This window comes from Lonchura striata, chromosome 20 (genome assembly GCF_050655825.1).
Source record: "Lonchura striata isolate lonStrDom1 chromosome 20, ASM5065582v1, whole genome shotgun sequence".
In the NCBI taxonomy this organism is placed as follows: Eukaryota; Metazoa; Chordata; class Aves; order Passeriformes; family Estrildidae; genus Lonchura; species Lonchura striata.
Window position 1 is genome coordinate 2,452,922 of NC_140722.1, and position 16,099 is coordinate 2,469,020.

Genomic DNA, 16,099 nt, shown 5'->3' on the forward strand with positions numbered 1-16,099 from the left:
CTGTGCAGACAAGTGCACTTGAGGAAAACAGTCCCAGCTTTACACAGGTACCAATGAGCTCTGAATTGTTACCACACAGGAATGAGGCCTTGAGATTACAGTTCTGTTATAAAAATGTCAGCTCAGCACTCCATAGTGTTTAAAAAAATGTAAAACAAATCCTCAGAACTACTAGGGAAGAAATAGAGGATAAAATATTTCTGTGGTGCCATTTTACATGTCTGGTGCCATTGCAAACTGGAATAATGTGTCTGGGTGCTGACCACCAGGACAGATAAAATGTTAACTGAAGAAGGCTCAGAGAGGAGCACTAAGGGTGACAGTGAAACTGCTCCTTTATTAGCAATAAGTAGAGTCCCTTGCCCAAAAAAGAATGGGAGAAAAAATGGGAGACATCTCTGGGAAGTCCTGAAGGCATGTGTGAAAGGTGAGCAAGGAAGGGCATTCAGGAAGACAGGAATGTGGGGCCAGAACATTGCCATAGTTGATTGGGATGCTACAATTGCACGTGGGTTCCAAAGCCACTGGCAAGATTTATGGCAGAAAAGTTTGCCCAGGGCTATTAAATCCACAGCCACTTCAGATTCAAAATCTGTGAATGAACAGATTTTGAGAGGGAGGGAAAATGAGCAAGGAAAAGAGCACTGTGTGCTGCCTGGGGAGGCTGCTGGTGGCGACTGTCAGGAACAGGACATTGTGCTTAGGTGGCTTTCCAGTGTGACTCTCTGTGGCCATGAGTGCATTCCTTCTCCTGTTGAGAAACTCCTTGTCCAATTATTCTTTGTTTCTAGTAACATTTTGTACCAGGTTGTCCCCACAGTTTCTTGTGCATCCTGTCTTTAACACAGGCTATTAGTGGGTACCAGAGGAGATCCTACTGACAGGACAACATGTCTTGTGTCCCTGGTCAGGTCTCCCAGACTTCCTGAGCTAATGGTGTTGGGTTTGTCTTTGACTCATCCTTGAACGACTTGTTTTTTTTTTTCCCATTTTCTATATCTAAGGTTACCAGTGACAGCAAGTTGACCCTCTGCTATATGATGAGAGGGTTTTTTTTTTTTTTAATTTTGCTTACGTTACACCTTAAAATTACATTAGATCCCAACTATCTTGCCCAGAGAGGTTGTGGATGTCTGATCCCTGGAAGTGTTCAAGACCAAGCTGGACAGGGTTTGGAGCAACCTGGGATAGTGGAAAGTGTCCCTGTCCATGGCAGGGGGTGTGACTGGATGGACTTTAAGGTCCCTTCCAACACAAACCATTCAGGGACTTCTTCTGTTGTGAGGATGAGCGTTCATTGCATGTTCACCTCTTCCAGCTCATGTGCTTTTATGTGATAAATCCCAGGTGTTCCCTGCTGATCAGGCCATTTTTCTGTAGCTGAAGCCTCGCTTGTGTGCAGGATGGGAGCTCTCCGTGGGGTTCTGGTCCGGGCAGTGTTCCCTGCAGTAACCACCAGGAGGATGAAGTGACTCACGGCAGCTTTGTGGCTCCTCTTTGCCCTGTTGCCAAACCTTCAGAGGAGGTATAAGTGTTGCAGGTGACTCCAGAGGATCTGCAGATCCTTATCCTGGCCTTCCCATGACACTTTGCAATTGGAAGCAACCTTTTCAGGTCCACCTCACACAAATGGCAGCGTAGGCTGAAATCTCCCAGTTGTGCTTGGTTTTTGGAAGGACGGGTGTTTGTGTAGCTGCTGAGGGAGCTGCCTGGGCGATGGGGCACTGGCAGTGACTTGCTGTGCTTGCAGGTGCAGCACCTGGACGCGCTGAGTGGGGAGGACCTGCTGCTCACAGGCGAGGTGAGCTGGCGGCCGCTGGTGGAGAGCAACGCCCGCAGCATCCTCAAGCCCCTGTCCCCCGTTTACAACGACGAAGGACTCTGAGATCCACGTGCCAGAACAGCTTGGGAAGCATGCCTGCAGTGGGGCTGGGCTGAGGCTGTGTGGTTGGGAAGAACAGTTTGCTGTTGGAAGGAAAACGTTTCATTAGCTCTCCCATCCATGGTGCCTCGGTAGCCTCCTGGACAGCCATACTCCCAAATCTTCACCTGCAAATAAATGCTCATTGTTTTAAGAACCTCTGTCCTTTTTATGGACCCTTGCTGACAAATGGACAGAGCTGCCTTCTGCCTTTAGGAAACCAGGTATTCACCATGACGTAGAGTTCTCTCAGAAAGACATTTCTGTCCCTTGCCTTGTTCAAAGAGCTGCTACACAGAGACACAGTGGTGTGCTCTGCTCCCTGAATGGTTGTAAATGTGAATCTAAGCTTTGCATATTTAGATATTAAGTATATATTTTAAATGCCTGATGCCAAGATGGAATAGTCCATCTTTGCTTTAGTGGAGTTAAGAATTGCTTTAACACATTCTGAAGGGTTTTCTGTGAAAATCCCTTTTAGGAACTCTCTGCTTTGTTGCACAAGGACAAGAGTTTGCAAAGAATAATGCACAGTCCCCAGCAATCCTCTGTGACTTCGGTTTTCTTAGGGAGATTAAAGCCCCAGTTGTGGCTGGGCTGGCACTAAAGGCTGCCCCAGAGCTTGATGTTCAGTCTGCCTTGCTGATACTTCCACATTCTTTGTAGAATTGTGCTCTAGGAATTCCTTTATGAAAAGAACATCACTGCTGTGTCCCTGGGACAGGACTGCCATCCTCGTCCCCCAAAGCAGCAGTCCAGGGCATTTTAGCAAGATCCTTCAACACCAGTGAAAACTTTCTATGGTTGTGCAGGCAAGTGGTGCCAACACAGTAATTAGGGGAGCAGGAGCTGCACTAATGAGATCAGCAGAGGTGCTCTGTGTGGATGGATGGTTCACCATGCTGTTTCCAGGTCAGTGGCAAAAAGAGTTTTCATTTCTCTCCTGTCCAAAATCTGAGTCAACAATAAATGTCAGTGTGGGTTAAATTGCTGTGTGTTTGTTTTCTATGCCTGTGCTTGTGATAAGAATAAGCCCTATAAAATCAGGACTTATTCCTAATAAAAGTATTAAGGAAAAGTAGAAGGTGATCATCCTTAATTTGTGAATTTAATCCTTAATTTGTGCATTTAATCCTTAATTTGTGACTCCTTAGTCTGGTGAAAGTGAAACTGTGCCTGGTTGTGACTATTCTTCCTTCTCAAGTTGCTTTCTTTGTAAGTGTGTGTGTTGGGGAATATTTGCCATCCCTTCCTCATGTAAAAAACAGTGGGATGCAGCATAGAGGTTCCCAAACACTGGCTTTTGGGAGGTTTTTTTTATCTTTCAGGGAGCCTTCTGTGTATAAAAAAGTTATTTTGTTTTTTTTTTTCCAGAATGAGCTTCCTCAGTTTAACTTCTTATAAAATGAGGCATGTAAAGAGCCCCTCTCGCTGTGTGAGGTGTATCCCTTCTCTGTGAAAACATTACAGCCCAAACAACTTGCTCGCAGTTTATTTAAGATGCTTTTGTTGAAAGCTGAGCTAAGCAGAGAAACCTCTTATGTGTGAAGTATTATACAGTGTGTGTGAGATAATAACACCTTGTAATTCATTACAGCTGGCTTGTATTTACATAAAAGAAGGCTGAGCTGTGTAGGAATTTGCTGATTAATTTATTTTTAATGAGAGTGAAGTATACCAAGTACCAAAATAAACTTTACTTTGTGTGTCTTACTGCTCCTGAAATAGGTGGAAAAATTAATGGTAGATATTTTGGCTCAAAGCTACATACATTAATTCATATACAAAACAGTTATTTAAACTTTAACCCCTTTCCTGCTGTGTAATTTAAGCCTGAGCTCATGTTCTCCATGCCATGGGAGCACAGGGCTGGGAGCACACCACCATCCAGCCCAGGGACCGTGCGTGGCTGCGGGGAGGCTGGAGAGCTGCTGGAATTCTTGGGCTGGCTGGCCTGGAGGGGAGAGCACCTTTGTGCTCTGAATGTGGACAGCATGGGGTCAAACTGAACCCTCCCCTGTGTTTATGGGCAGGAGGCTCCACAGGCGATGGTGCCGGATTAGAGTCATTGGCATCTGCCCTTGCACCTTTTATTAGGAAGAGGATAAAGGCCTGTAATCACAGCTCTGGCTGGGCCATGAAATGCCTTCACCCACCCACTGTTAGGGCTGAGCCAGCAGTGGGGTGTGCTTGGGTGTGTGGGGCCTGGTGAAAAAACAAGGCAGACACTGTCTCTGAATTAAAAGGGTAATTTGTTAGAGAGGCAAAATCCATTGGAGGCTACACAGGACCAGGGAAGACTTTGCTTCCCAGTCATTAGTTACCCAGAGACAGGATCCTACAGTATTAGATTGGATATCAGGAGGAAGTACTTCCCTGTGGGGGTGGGAGGGCACTGGCACAGGGTGCCCAGAGAAGCTGTGGCTGCCCCTGGATCTCTGGAAGTGTCCAAGGCCAGGTTGGATGGGACTTGGAGCAGCCTGGGACAGTGGAAAGTGTTCATTCCCATGGCAGGGGGTGGGATGAGATGAACTTCAAAGTTCCTTCCAGCCCAAACCATTCTGGGATTCTAATAAGACCCCTGTTGCTCTCAAGAGGTGAAGAAAGGTGACCTGGAAAGCTGCCATTGCCAGTATCTTATATAAGACATCTCTCCAGCCAGAAGGAAAGAAAATACATTCCCAGTAGCAAAATCTTCCCTCTGCAAGTGTTCCAGCAGCAGAGATTGGCAGGTGAGTGATTCCTATACACAGCTCTGCTTCAAGGGCAGTAGAACAGAGGGGGTTTAACCAAACATTTTAAAGCCCATCTTTTCCTATTTTCAAGGTTTTCCAGAGGGAATGATTGAAGGTATTTCACTTATGGACAGTTCTTTGTTTATGCTGTTGGTTTTTGGAAAGTGGTCTCAGACCATCAGCTTAGAGGCACTTACTGTATTTAAATTAACATATCCATATGAATTTCTTCTGGAAGGAGCCACTTTGTCATCCAGCCTCATCTCCTATCTCATATACAGCATTTGGACATCACTTAGAGATTCCAAAGGATTTACTCTTCAATTTTTCCAGGTATCTTAAAATGAAGAGACATGAGCCCCTAGGAAGCATTAATGATTTCAGCTGGATCCCGGGTTACTCTCTGTGAGTAGAAGATCAGCACTCAACTGTCTTCCTTCTCTTCTGTTTCGCACCATGAGAGAGTGGGAGCATGTTTTGCCTCTGAGGATCAAACTTGGGAAGTCTTGCATTAGACTGGTATTTTTGTGATGTTTCGGAGTTATGGGGAGTCATCTGGTACTCTTCAATGCCCACTCTCTATTTTAGGTGGTTAAATGTTTTCCTTTGTCACCTTGGTTGCTGTGCTCACACCACCTTTAGGTGTTGGAACTGTTTTCTCCTGTATCTTCAAAGTGCTGCAGTGCTGAGAGCATAGGCATCCTCGATGGTCTCTGCATTTCCTGTGCTATCCAGTGTTTAAGTGCAGTTGCCACTTCCCAGATTTGTGCCTCCTGTCCTCACCTTGCACAAGGTGATGTTTTCAGTCGTATCTCTGCCCCACCAAGCCCTAGGTCAGAACTGCTGCTCCTGACTTGGCAGTCAGAATTAACCACTGTCCTGTCTCCCTGCCTGTGCCTCAGCAAATGTGGGAAGCAGAAAGTGGACACTAAGAACAAGAACCAGAGTTGTAAATGAGATTAATGTAGAGTAGGTGAAGAGTAGCAAAGCTGTGGAGGGGTGAGCATCATCTGGGAGAGGACTGCTTGTGCAAACTTGGTCTCTGTGAAATGTGCCACTGCCACTGCCTGGCACCACTCTGAGGAGCAGTGGGAGCCATGCCCTACCCTGTGACCCTGTGACCCACTCATATTTTCCACATTGTCCTGCTTGTTGGAGAATGGTTTAACTCTGGTGGTTGTCTGCATCCCAGGGATGTGCTGAAGTACTGCTTGAGCATTTGGAGAGGTTTGCTGATCCCCTCTCCAGGGGTGCTGAATGAGGCACTGAGCTCCAAAGCTGTACTGGGTGCTTCCTTCCAGGAAGAGAAAAGTCCCAATGTAGGGAATTGTAAGTGTTTAAGTTAATCCATACCTAGAACTGCTGTGTCATCCTAGTTCTTCTGCTAAGAGAGCTGTGCCACAAATGCAGTGGTTGTTTCAGGCCCCAGTGTGGGGTTTGGACATGGCCACAGCCATGCACACGAGCATTTTTCTTGGTTGATACCAGTGGCAGCTAATCTGGAATCACAGAATAATAGAATATCCTGACCTGGAAGGGACCCGTCATGATCACTGAGTCCAGCTCCTGGCTGTGCACAGGACCCCAAGAATCCCACCCTGTGCCTGAGAGCATTGTCCAGGTTTCCTAGTGGAGACCTCCCTGTATGGGCTCCTCCCCATCTGCCTCTTCACATCTACTCTGCTTTGTCTGATCACTGTTGTCTCCTTGATTAATGAACTCTAATCAAGGCTTCTTTGCTCTTTTCTCTGCAAGAGGCTGTGATGAACCTGTGTCCTGTCCTTCCCACTGACCTGCACTGTGTCCAGCTCTCCCAGGCTGAATGGACACCCGTCCCAGCTCTCTGGGTGACAGTGTTACTGTGCCACAGGGAAGAGGATCTCCATCTTTGGGCACATCGTGTCTGCCCAGCCTGGCCCTCAGCATGCTCCATGTTCTCCTGAAGGTCTGAGAAGGCAAGGAGTGGGCAGCAGCTTACATGAGAGCCTGGGAAAGTTGGAAAGGACATAGGAAAGACCCTGAGGCTCAGCGTGAGTGATCAGTGGGCTCTGCTGCTTACACCGTGCCTGCCCCTCCTCTGCCTGCAGAGGGACTGTCACCTGTGGGTGCTGTGGGCTGCCCGGCCTCCTGCACCCTGATGGGGCAGTTACATATTAACAATCCTGTGATCCTTCCCAGACTCACCTGGTGAGGGTTTTTTTTGACCACTGCCCCTTCTCCAGGCACTCAGGGCTGCCCTGTGCATCCTACATGTGTTCTTCCTGAAGTTGCTGAACATGTTGAGGGAGTACTTGTTTTGCTTACAGTCATTCAACCTGCTGGGCCACTTGCTCTGCTCATTTGTGGGACAGAATAGATGGCTGGGCCTCATCCTTCCACTGGGAATGCAGACCTCACATGAGAGTGATTCCACCTTCTGCTGTTACTTCTCAGTGGCTGTTCCAGGTGTGTTATGTTGAGAGCAGCCAGGGAGTTCAGGTCAAGTGGCAATAGATCTGCGAGAGGGACCTGGGGCAGGTTAGTGGAAACACTCTCAAACACTGCCTTGAATTTTTAAAATCTTTTAGAGAACCTTCTGTGTATAACAAAGGTATTTTGTTTTTGTTTTTTTTTTTTTTTCCAAGGCAAACTTCCTCAGGTTAACTAGTCATGTAAAAAGCATCAGTAACCAGCAACATATGCTCTCCTGTTGTTGTCTCATGCAAGTGTGTTCATGTGGGACACTCCACAAGCTGCTGAGCCTGGATCCTCTTGGGAGATGCTGCAGCTCTTCCAGAGGTGAGAGCTCCTTCGTGCTCATTGTAGAAGTGAGGAGTCCTGTACACTCAAAGCCTTCATTAATGACTACATCACAATGAGTTGTGCTCCTTCATGCCTCATCCCACCTGCCAGCTCCTGGGCTGTTCCACATCCTGTCAAAACCAGGCATCTTAGACAGATTTACTCAATGTCCCACATCCTTCCCTGTGCACCCTCTTCCTGCTGGTAGCCAGACTCAGTGATGTTACAACACCCGGTTCTGGATTCCCTTCGGAAGAAGACACAGAAGGGGTGTCTGGAAGTGCTTTTCCCCATGTTCAGTACAGGGAAGCAGCTGAAAGAAGCAGCACACTGTGGTCCTTGTCCTGCCAGCTGTGCATCAGCCCCCTGAGCAGCTCAGGGCTGCACTCAGGGCCAGCACAGCAGCTCCATGGACTCACCTTGGCTTCCCTGCATGGCACAGGGGTGGTAGAGACCTTGGAGCTGCAACAGGACAGAACCTCTGTGCTGTGCACACCACTGGGCAGGTGCAGCAGAGGTGGGGGGTCCCTGCCTCTCCTGACATCCTTTGTGGTTGGATCATTTGGCCTGTGGCTGGCAACTGGTGTCCAATGTCCTCCTTCAGCTGTGCAGGTATGAGGCTGCCTCTCCCCTGATTTGAGATTGTCTTAAAAAATGAATTATAAAGATGAAACATGGAATTTGTGTGCTGCCACTGTGCTTAGATTCTGTAACGCTGTGGTTGGGAATCTTGGACAAAAAATGGGGAGATTTGACTTTGCTCTGTAGGTTCAGTGCTGACAGAGCTCAGTGCAGGAACTAAAATTGGGACTTTTCTCATCCAGATGTGGTGTCTGAGTGCATCTGGCCAGTGAATTCTGCAGTGGAGCACTGCTGTGCAGTGCCTTCCAGAAATGCTGGTACAGCACTGAGGAGCACCCTGATGTTTCGAGATGGAAGATTGGGTTTCAGTCTCTGGGTTTCAGAGAGGGGAAGAAAGCAAATCTGGTTTCTTGTGTTCCCAGGTGAGTGTTTCAGGAAACAGCCTGGCAGGCTGCATCCCATGGGTGCATGAAGAGGAAGAAGCAGGTACATTCTGTGGAGAGCCCAGGCAAGGTGTTTGTGTTTGCTGAGCTCCAAGAACATCTGCAGGATGGAAGAATATTGCCTAATGCTTGGCTGAGCTCAGTTAGCAGCCAGAGCAGAACTGCCCAGGGACATTGACTTGGAAGTGGCACTTGGGATGTGTGTTCAGCCAAAGTGAATTTTCCCCTTGTCTGTTGATTGCAGAAAGTGTGTAGACAAGACTTCCAGGTAAGATCCCTGCTTTTAGCTGGCAAAAAGATTCCCACATCCCGTGTTAGCTAGTCAGCCTCTGGAGTGCCAGTTAGAGCCCTCTTGCCAGAAGCAGGAACAGGTCACCTCTCATCTAATTTTAGAAGTCTGTGTGGTAAACCTCTGTCACTGACTTGGGCAGCCCAAGCTCCAGCTGTCAGTGGGGGGAGATAAGAGCTTCCCAGGCACATTTCATCCAACCTGTTCCAGGTGTCTGCTGCAGGGTGAGGTAACTGACTCCTGGAAGTCTCTGCCTCTCCCCACCAACCCTAAAGGAGCCCAGCCTGACAAGCTGGACTGGAGATGTTTACATCGTGTGTGCTTTTATGTGCTGAGGACCATGAGAAATTACCAGAGGGAGAGCAGATCATTACCAAACAGTGCAAATCCCTTTACAAATCCCCTTTACAGAATCAGCAGCAGAAAATATGTATTTGATATTTTTATTTTTAAAATTCACACTCTTTTCAGCTCTTTAGGAAGGCAAAAAGTAGGGTGATGGTACACTGTTACCACTCTGCAAAGCAGCTCCAGAAAAACACCCACCACATTACAGCTCCTTCCCTTTGTTACTTCCCCAAACTTTCTTACACTGCATTGGCTGTTCACTTCATATTTTATTTATTATTTCATATTTATTTATTCATATTTTTATTATTCTTTAAGCTGTTCTAATGTTTACTTTCACCTGTAACACTTCTGTGCCAGCAGCTTTGTAACAGTTTTGTCCCATCCATACTTTGCCTTTGCTACTGCATCACAACCAACTGGCAGCCAACTTCTGTTTTCTGATTCAATCAATGTAATGTTCTTGCCATTTGCAGTCCTGCTGAGGCTTCATCCAGACTTCAGGCATCCAGAGACTAGACAGCTAATCCAAACTAATCATCCCACTCATCTGTAGTCCGTGGAGAGTGACAGTCTTTTGGGGACATGATTCATCCCAGCTGATTTATAGCCTGGTGTCTGGATGTGCTGGTTCACACTCAGGCATGGCCATCCCTACTCCATTGACTATTGCCCCATGATTATTCCAGGGCACACATTTAGTTTTTACATTACTTAATTTAATTTAATCTCAGGGGATTTTGTAGATAAAAGGCCAATTGATTACATCAACTCTCCAGCCAGGTTTTCATTCCCTGGTTGCCTGTGTGGTGTTCAGTAGCTCCAGGGTGAGCTGATCTTTGCTCCTCTTCACAAGTTGTGTTCTGTGGTGTGTTCCTACATAGTGCCTTAATTCACATAGCAATGTCTGCCTGTACTGTTCCTCCAAAAATAACTCCATTATGCTTTTGGGAAACTGGAATTAAGTAATCCTCAATAAGCAGCATGTGGCAGTATCATCATTCACACGGCACCAGACTCCTAAGGCTGAACGTACTTGAAGGATTTCCAGGGAGATGCTAAATGAGCACATGAAATATTGCTCTTCTCGCCTGCAGTATCTAATGACCAAGATTCCTGCTGTGATTCTGACAAACACCATAACTCTGTGTGTCAAGAAATTTACTGTTCTGGCTTCTCTGCCAGGTGCTGGTGTAGCAGAGCCAGGCTCAAGAAATGCTAAGGAGGAGCATTATCTGTGGCTCAGGGATGAGTAAGTTTCTCTGCCGAGTCTGATTATCCACTTGGGATATTTGTGTTTCATTATAACTGACACTAAGCAGCATGTTTGATTTGGAGCAAATTTCAAGCAGGAACAAGTTCCAGCATCTGCATTTCTACTGTGAGCACAGTGAGGGACAAAACAGGTTAGAACCTGCTAGGCCAAGGGTGGGGACCTCTCTAGGGGTGGGAAGGGAAGGGGAGAACAGTACATTAATCAGTTACAAGGAAAAGGAAGGAGCAGCTTGAAGAGCTGATATTCTTCCCCTTGCAAGAGGGACACTGGGCACCCAGTATCAGGTGCGTGTCTGGGGAAGCTGGGTGAGGGAGCTGGGGAAAGCTGGCTCCTCCCCCGGAGTGCGAGGCTGTACCTGGTGATTAAGGACTTGAGCTTATGCTGAGTCCTGAAGGAACCTGTTGGGAGGAGCTCAGGAGTGCAGGAGGGGCAGAAAAGACGTGAAGACAGACACAGGACAAATCCAGCAGGAGAGACACCTCTCGGCATCAGCAGCTCCAGTCATGTTCAACTACCTGGCAGTCGAGGTGAGGCCCCAGCTCCACCGCAGCTATGGGAGCCAGCAAGGGGTGTCTGGGCCACTGAAGAGCCGCCTGGAGCAGCTGAAGAAGCCGTGGTGGAGGGAGCCCACCCCGCTGGTGCTCCAGCACAGCGAGACAGCCAGGCTGGCCATCGACGCCTTTCTTGAGCAGGGGGAGCGTGGCTACCTGAGCGCCATCGCCGAGGAGAGAGAGCTGCCGTTCCTTTCCACCTTGGACATGGAATACATCAGCCGTCAGAGGAACCAAAGCTTCCCAGACCCCAGTGCAACGAAAGACAAAGAAGCTGACCCTGGTGATGCAGACACTGGAGACAGGTTCTCCCTCAACTCTGAACTAACATCGGGCACCTACTTCCCCGTCATGTCTGATGTTCACCCTCCGGAGCTGGAGCTGGGGTGGCCAGGGATTCCTCTCCTCACGGTGTCTGGCCAGACTCAGGCCACTGTGATTTTCCAAAGAAACAAAACGAACAGCATTAAGGATTTGGTCCGGTCTCTGATCAGCCGGTCACGGACGGTACGTACAGATCTGTGTCCCTCGAGGGGAGCCTCGTGCCACCGTGCCCGGGGCTGGTGGCTGCTCCCACACCTGTAACCACACGGTCCATGCTGTCACTGCTCTCTACATGTCTGGCATGATGTGATTGCTTTTTCTGCAGCAGACCTGTATCTGCTCCTGCCCCTTTCCTTTCTTGTCATTTCTTTCTGCCTGGGATTTCATGTCATCCAGGCAGTGCCCCTGCAGGCTCCCTGTGTCCATATCTGCAGGGATGCAGAGCAGTCCCAGAGCCCAGTGGGGTGTGTGGCAAGGGCCTGCAGTGTCCCTGGCTCTGTGTCACAGCCATCTCTCCTCCCTCTGCATGGTCGGGGCTCTTCTCCAGCCCTGGACATCATTTTAAGCTGGACAAGACAATACCACTGGTGAGCTGCTGTCACAGAGAAAATCTCAGAATGGTTTGTGTTGGGAGGAACCATCTCATTCCATGCCCTGCCCTGGGCAGGGACACCTTCCACTAGCCCAGGTTGCTCCAAGCTCTGTCCAAACTGTTCTTGGACACTACCAGGAATGGGGCAGTTTCTCTGGGCAACCTGGGCCAGGACCTCACCACATATGACCTGAGTAAATTTGTGGGACTGAAAATCCCTGCCAGTGGTTTGAATTAAGTTAGAATCCTGTCTCCTAGGTTTGATGTCTGTGCCTCCCCAGGGATGAGTAAGATCAGCCCATTTTGCCTCATTGCACAGTTTCTGGTGTGTTATTACAACCCTCGGATGCAATAAAAACTGGATGATTACAGTGCCTGCCTACCAAGCACAATGCTGGCATGAATTTATTCATTCAGTTATGCAGCTTGTTGTTTCTTTTGCTTTGCCACTGTACTCTGTGAAAGCAGCAGCTCAGAAACTATCTCAGGCACATTTTCAGCTTTTTGTCGTCTTCATGGTTCTTTTCAGCTGTTTCACGTCAATCTTCTTTTGTAGTATTTGTGTTGAGATATTGAGGAAACATGTAGAGCAAAGTTCATTTTAACCAGTCAGCTTCTGGCAGTTTCCCTTATGACTCCAGTAATTTCCTATTTAACTTCAGTCACTCCTTACATTCGTTGTTGTTTGTGTAAAAGCTGGAGATAAGGAATCACCTGGATCACTGCAGCTCAAGTGTGATCTTCTATAACCCTCAGCAGAGTGGACCAAATTAATTTATGTGTCCCCAGCAGCTCATATTGCTGCAGAGCATTAAAACATCTTTAAAGAGCCACATATCAGTGAAGTTTGGGCGTGATATGAGGTGAATGGGGATCTTTTTCTTTTGCCCAAAGGACCATTTTGCCACACAAGCTGCTGCTCAGTTGTAAGCAGCCCTTGTTTAATGCCTGAACTTCCACTGCAATTACAGGAAGTTTTGATCCAGGAAATAAGTGGCAAAAAGCTTTGTTTGTCCTTGCAGGCAGCTGATTTATGGTAGTTTAAATGATCTGAAAAGTTCTGTGATATTGATCCTTTCCTTGTCAGCAGTGGGGATTAAGGCACAGTCATGGTAGAATGCACAGAGTAAATTACTACCAAGAAGTGTCTTCCCATCACTCATCACATGTCCCGGATCTTCAGTGATATTATGATCCTTTAAGCCACAGGAAAAACATCTTGCTGCTTTCTCAGTTCACAGGAACTTCTCAGTTGCTGTGGGCAAGTTGCCTGGGCAGTGGCTGCTTTATTGTACTTTCAGTACATTCTGAGCTTTTTGCTTTCTTTGCTCGGATTGACAAAGCCCTAATAGTCTTTTTACCCTTCATGTTTGAGTTGAGGGTTCCCACAGTGTTTTTTACTGTTGTGTGAAATGTGAGAATGAGTTTTTAAGTATCTTACTGATTTATTACTGGTATTCTACCAGCTTCTGGGTTAGCAGCTCTGGCCAGTGCTTCCCATGGTTGATAGCAATTCTAGCTCATTCACAACCCCAGTTATACATATTTAAGTATTTACTGAGTCATTTTGCCTAACAAACCATACAAAAGAATGTTATTTATATGTCTTAATGACAAAAGAAAAACCAGAGGTAAAAACTTCCTTTGCTTGAAGTGCCAGTATGAACCTTTTTAAGAACCACCTGGTGTTGCAGTTTGCAGCTGCTGTTTCTACATTTCCAGTATTTTTGCCACTAGAATTTAACTGTTGTCATCAATCCCTCTTTTAGAGAGTTTCTCCTCCCATGGGGGATACAGTGCTGGTGTGATGTGGGAAAGATGTTGAGAACGCCAACTGCTTTTCCCAGGTCCTGTAGACAGGGAGGTGTGTGTCTTGAAAGGCTGTTTGCTTCTTCCTGGTAGACTCACACAGAACAACATCAGCTGACATCTCTTGCAACAGCATATTTGTGCTGACAAATTAGCAAAAGGAGCATTTGTTTCATAGGTATCTTTTGCTGTGAGGCTGGTCTTTCGCCTTTGCTGTGTTTAACCAGCTCTCTTTGAAGACAGATGTTCAGATTTGAGCTTTTCTCTTTGCAGACATAAGAAGATGCAGCACAGCCACACCTTTGCCTTCATTTGATAATACTGTTAAAATTTTGCCCTTGGTGGATGAGCTTCAATCTGGTTTGAACTGTCCATGCTGCTTCTTTTACCCCTCTTGTGCCCCTTGGACTCTGGCTGTGCACTGTGTCTGTGCCTGGTGGGAGAAGGGTCCCTGATGGTCCCCAGGGAAGAAAGAGATCAAATGGCACCACTGCAGTAATGACCCAAACCACACTGCTATTGGCAAATACCAGTAAAACCAGCTGTGCTGGTTAGAAACCAGACAGATGGCAAACCCCAGTGGGGATCTGGTAAGTGCTGTAATTTCTAAAGTGATGACTCCAGTAATTGCTGAATTGTGAGTTTCCAGAAGTGGGTTTGGGAATGTCATGGTTTAACCCTACAATGGCAAGGTGTGAATTTTTTTAAAGCCTGTGGGGCAGCTGTGTCTTTGACATCCTGACCTGCCAAGGCCAAGCCATGGGCTCAGAGGTCGTGATGAGCATGGTGAGGAGCAGGGATGCCCCAAGCCAGCCTTACAGTCCCCCACCACTGAAACAGGGGGGCTGGAGACACTGACACAGGTTTAGGTTTGTATGGCCCCATTGACTTGATTGATTTAAAATGTGAGACATGAGCTGTTGGGAGCCTGAATTGCAGATGGTACTTGGGTACTCAACTCCCAGTGCTTTAGGGGGTTTGAGGGGAAAAAACTTCCAGGGTCTTCTTCCCCCAAAATTCCTTGGCTTTGGGGTTGATCTGGTGTTATTATAAGATCTACCTGCTTTGATTTCCAAAAGGATCTGCTAATCTCAGTGCCCTTATGGATACCCACTTGGTATCCATAGAAAGAGCAGCCCCACATGGGCATCTCCCATGTGGGGGCACAGCCTCCCCTCTGTCCCCACTGCAGCACACACTGGGTCTGTCCTTGTGCCCAGCACCGGCAGCGCTGCGAAGGAAGGCATGAGCAGAGCTGCAGCCTGCTCCACCTCCCGTCCAAGCCCAGACCCGCTTTGGAAAGCCCGAGTGTGACTGTCAGGGCTCCACCCAGCTTGCACAAGCTGGCCCCGCTGCCTGGGGCTCTCGCTGACGCCGCAGCCTGGCCACCTGCATCCAGCTTGGGCATCGCTGCCACGGTGACTCTGTGCCATGTGCTGCTGCCTGCTTAGCCCCATCCCTCTCACGCTGAGCACTGAGGCCCTGGCAGTGTTGGTTTGGGGCAAGGATCAACCTGAATTGGGCAACCAGTCCTGCCAAAGCCTGCAAGCACTGCTAGAGGAAAGCAAGTAGTATGGACCTCCTATGCACTTTGGGTCCAGGCCTTGCCCCTCAACATGTGGGATCTGGGGACAAGGAGCTTCTGTCTTCCTTGACTCCATCACACTAGCTTTCCAAGCAGACAGACTTCCCCAGGACATACCTGCCTCAAACCTAAGCTTGAGATGAGCTTGAATATCATGAGGCGAAGTTGACTGAGAGGGACCTGCTGGAGGCTTTACACAAGGTCTGGGCCATCGTTTCTTCATGGTGCTTCATCATCAGAGGATGTGTGACCCATCAAAGAATTTGGCTAAATTGCAGTTGGCCTTTGCCTGGAGGACAGTGTGAAGAGATGTGGCGAAGTCCTTTTATACTGTGGGTCTCAGTGGTACCTTGTGCTGATAGCAGTAACATTAATCTGGGAAGTTGAAGATGCTTCTCAGTACTTGCAGAGCTCCTCCAGGGCTGACTCTGCTCTCCACGAGAGACAGGCATATTTCAAGAGGGGAGAAGTTTGCCAAACCCTTCTAAGGTTTCTGGGAAGACAGTTCTGGCAAGGGCTACAGAAAAGGTGCCCTTTGGAGTCAGGTTCTAGAGCCTCTATCTCTTGGGGCCAGGGTGAGAGGATGGAGATGTGGTTTTGGCCTGGATGGCAGGAATGATTTTTAGCTCTTGACAGCTGCCTTGTGTCCCACATAGATGTCTGGGATCACGCCATCCTCTGGGAAGATTCTTCCCCAAACCCTGCTGTGGTGAGCTGGGCCTGGGGCCTCCTGCAAGATGCTGAGGACCAATGACAGTATGTTGTGCATCATCACAGAGATGGGTTTTTGGGACAAAACAGAGCCCACAATATCCTGTCCGTCTGCAAAAGGGCTCAATCCCCAAGGGAGCAGAAATCAGCCT

At 47.9% G+C, this 16,099-nt stretch overlaps 2 protein-coding genes across 7 annotated transcripts in view; both read left to right on the forward strand.

Annotated features, from left to right (window-relative positions):
• Window positions 1–3,005, forward strand: part of UQCC1 (ubiquinol-cytochrome c reductase complex assembly factor 1) — a 46,947-nt gene extending 43,942 nt beyond the window's left edge. For all 6 annotated transcript variants that reach the window (XM_085557922.1, XM_085557921.1, XM_085557923.1 and 3 more), the window contains one exon: window positions 1,751–3,005. In XM_085557922.1, the coding sequence (XP_085414048.1) occupies window positions 1,751–1,885 (135 nt within the window). In that variant the 3' untranslated portion in view covers window positions 1,886–3,005. The remainder of the gene's footprint in view (window positions 1–1,750) is intronic.
• Window positions 3,006–3,801: 796 nt separating this feature from the next.
• SACK1C (scaffolding CK1 anchoring protein C) overlaps window positions 3,802–16,099 on the forward strand; it is a 29,702-nt gene continuing 17,404 nt past the window's right edge. Inside the window, exons 1-2 of the mRNA XM_085557919.1 lie at window positions 3,802–7,173; window positions 7,281–11,433. Of these exons, the coding sequence (XP_085414045.1) occupies window positions 10,879–11,433 (555 nt within the window). The 5' untranslated portion in view covers window positions 3,802–7,173; window positions 7,281–10,878. The remainder of the gene's footprint in view (window positions 7,174–7,280; window positions 11,434–16,099) is intronic.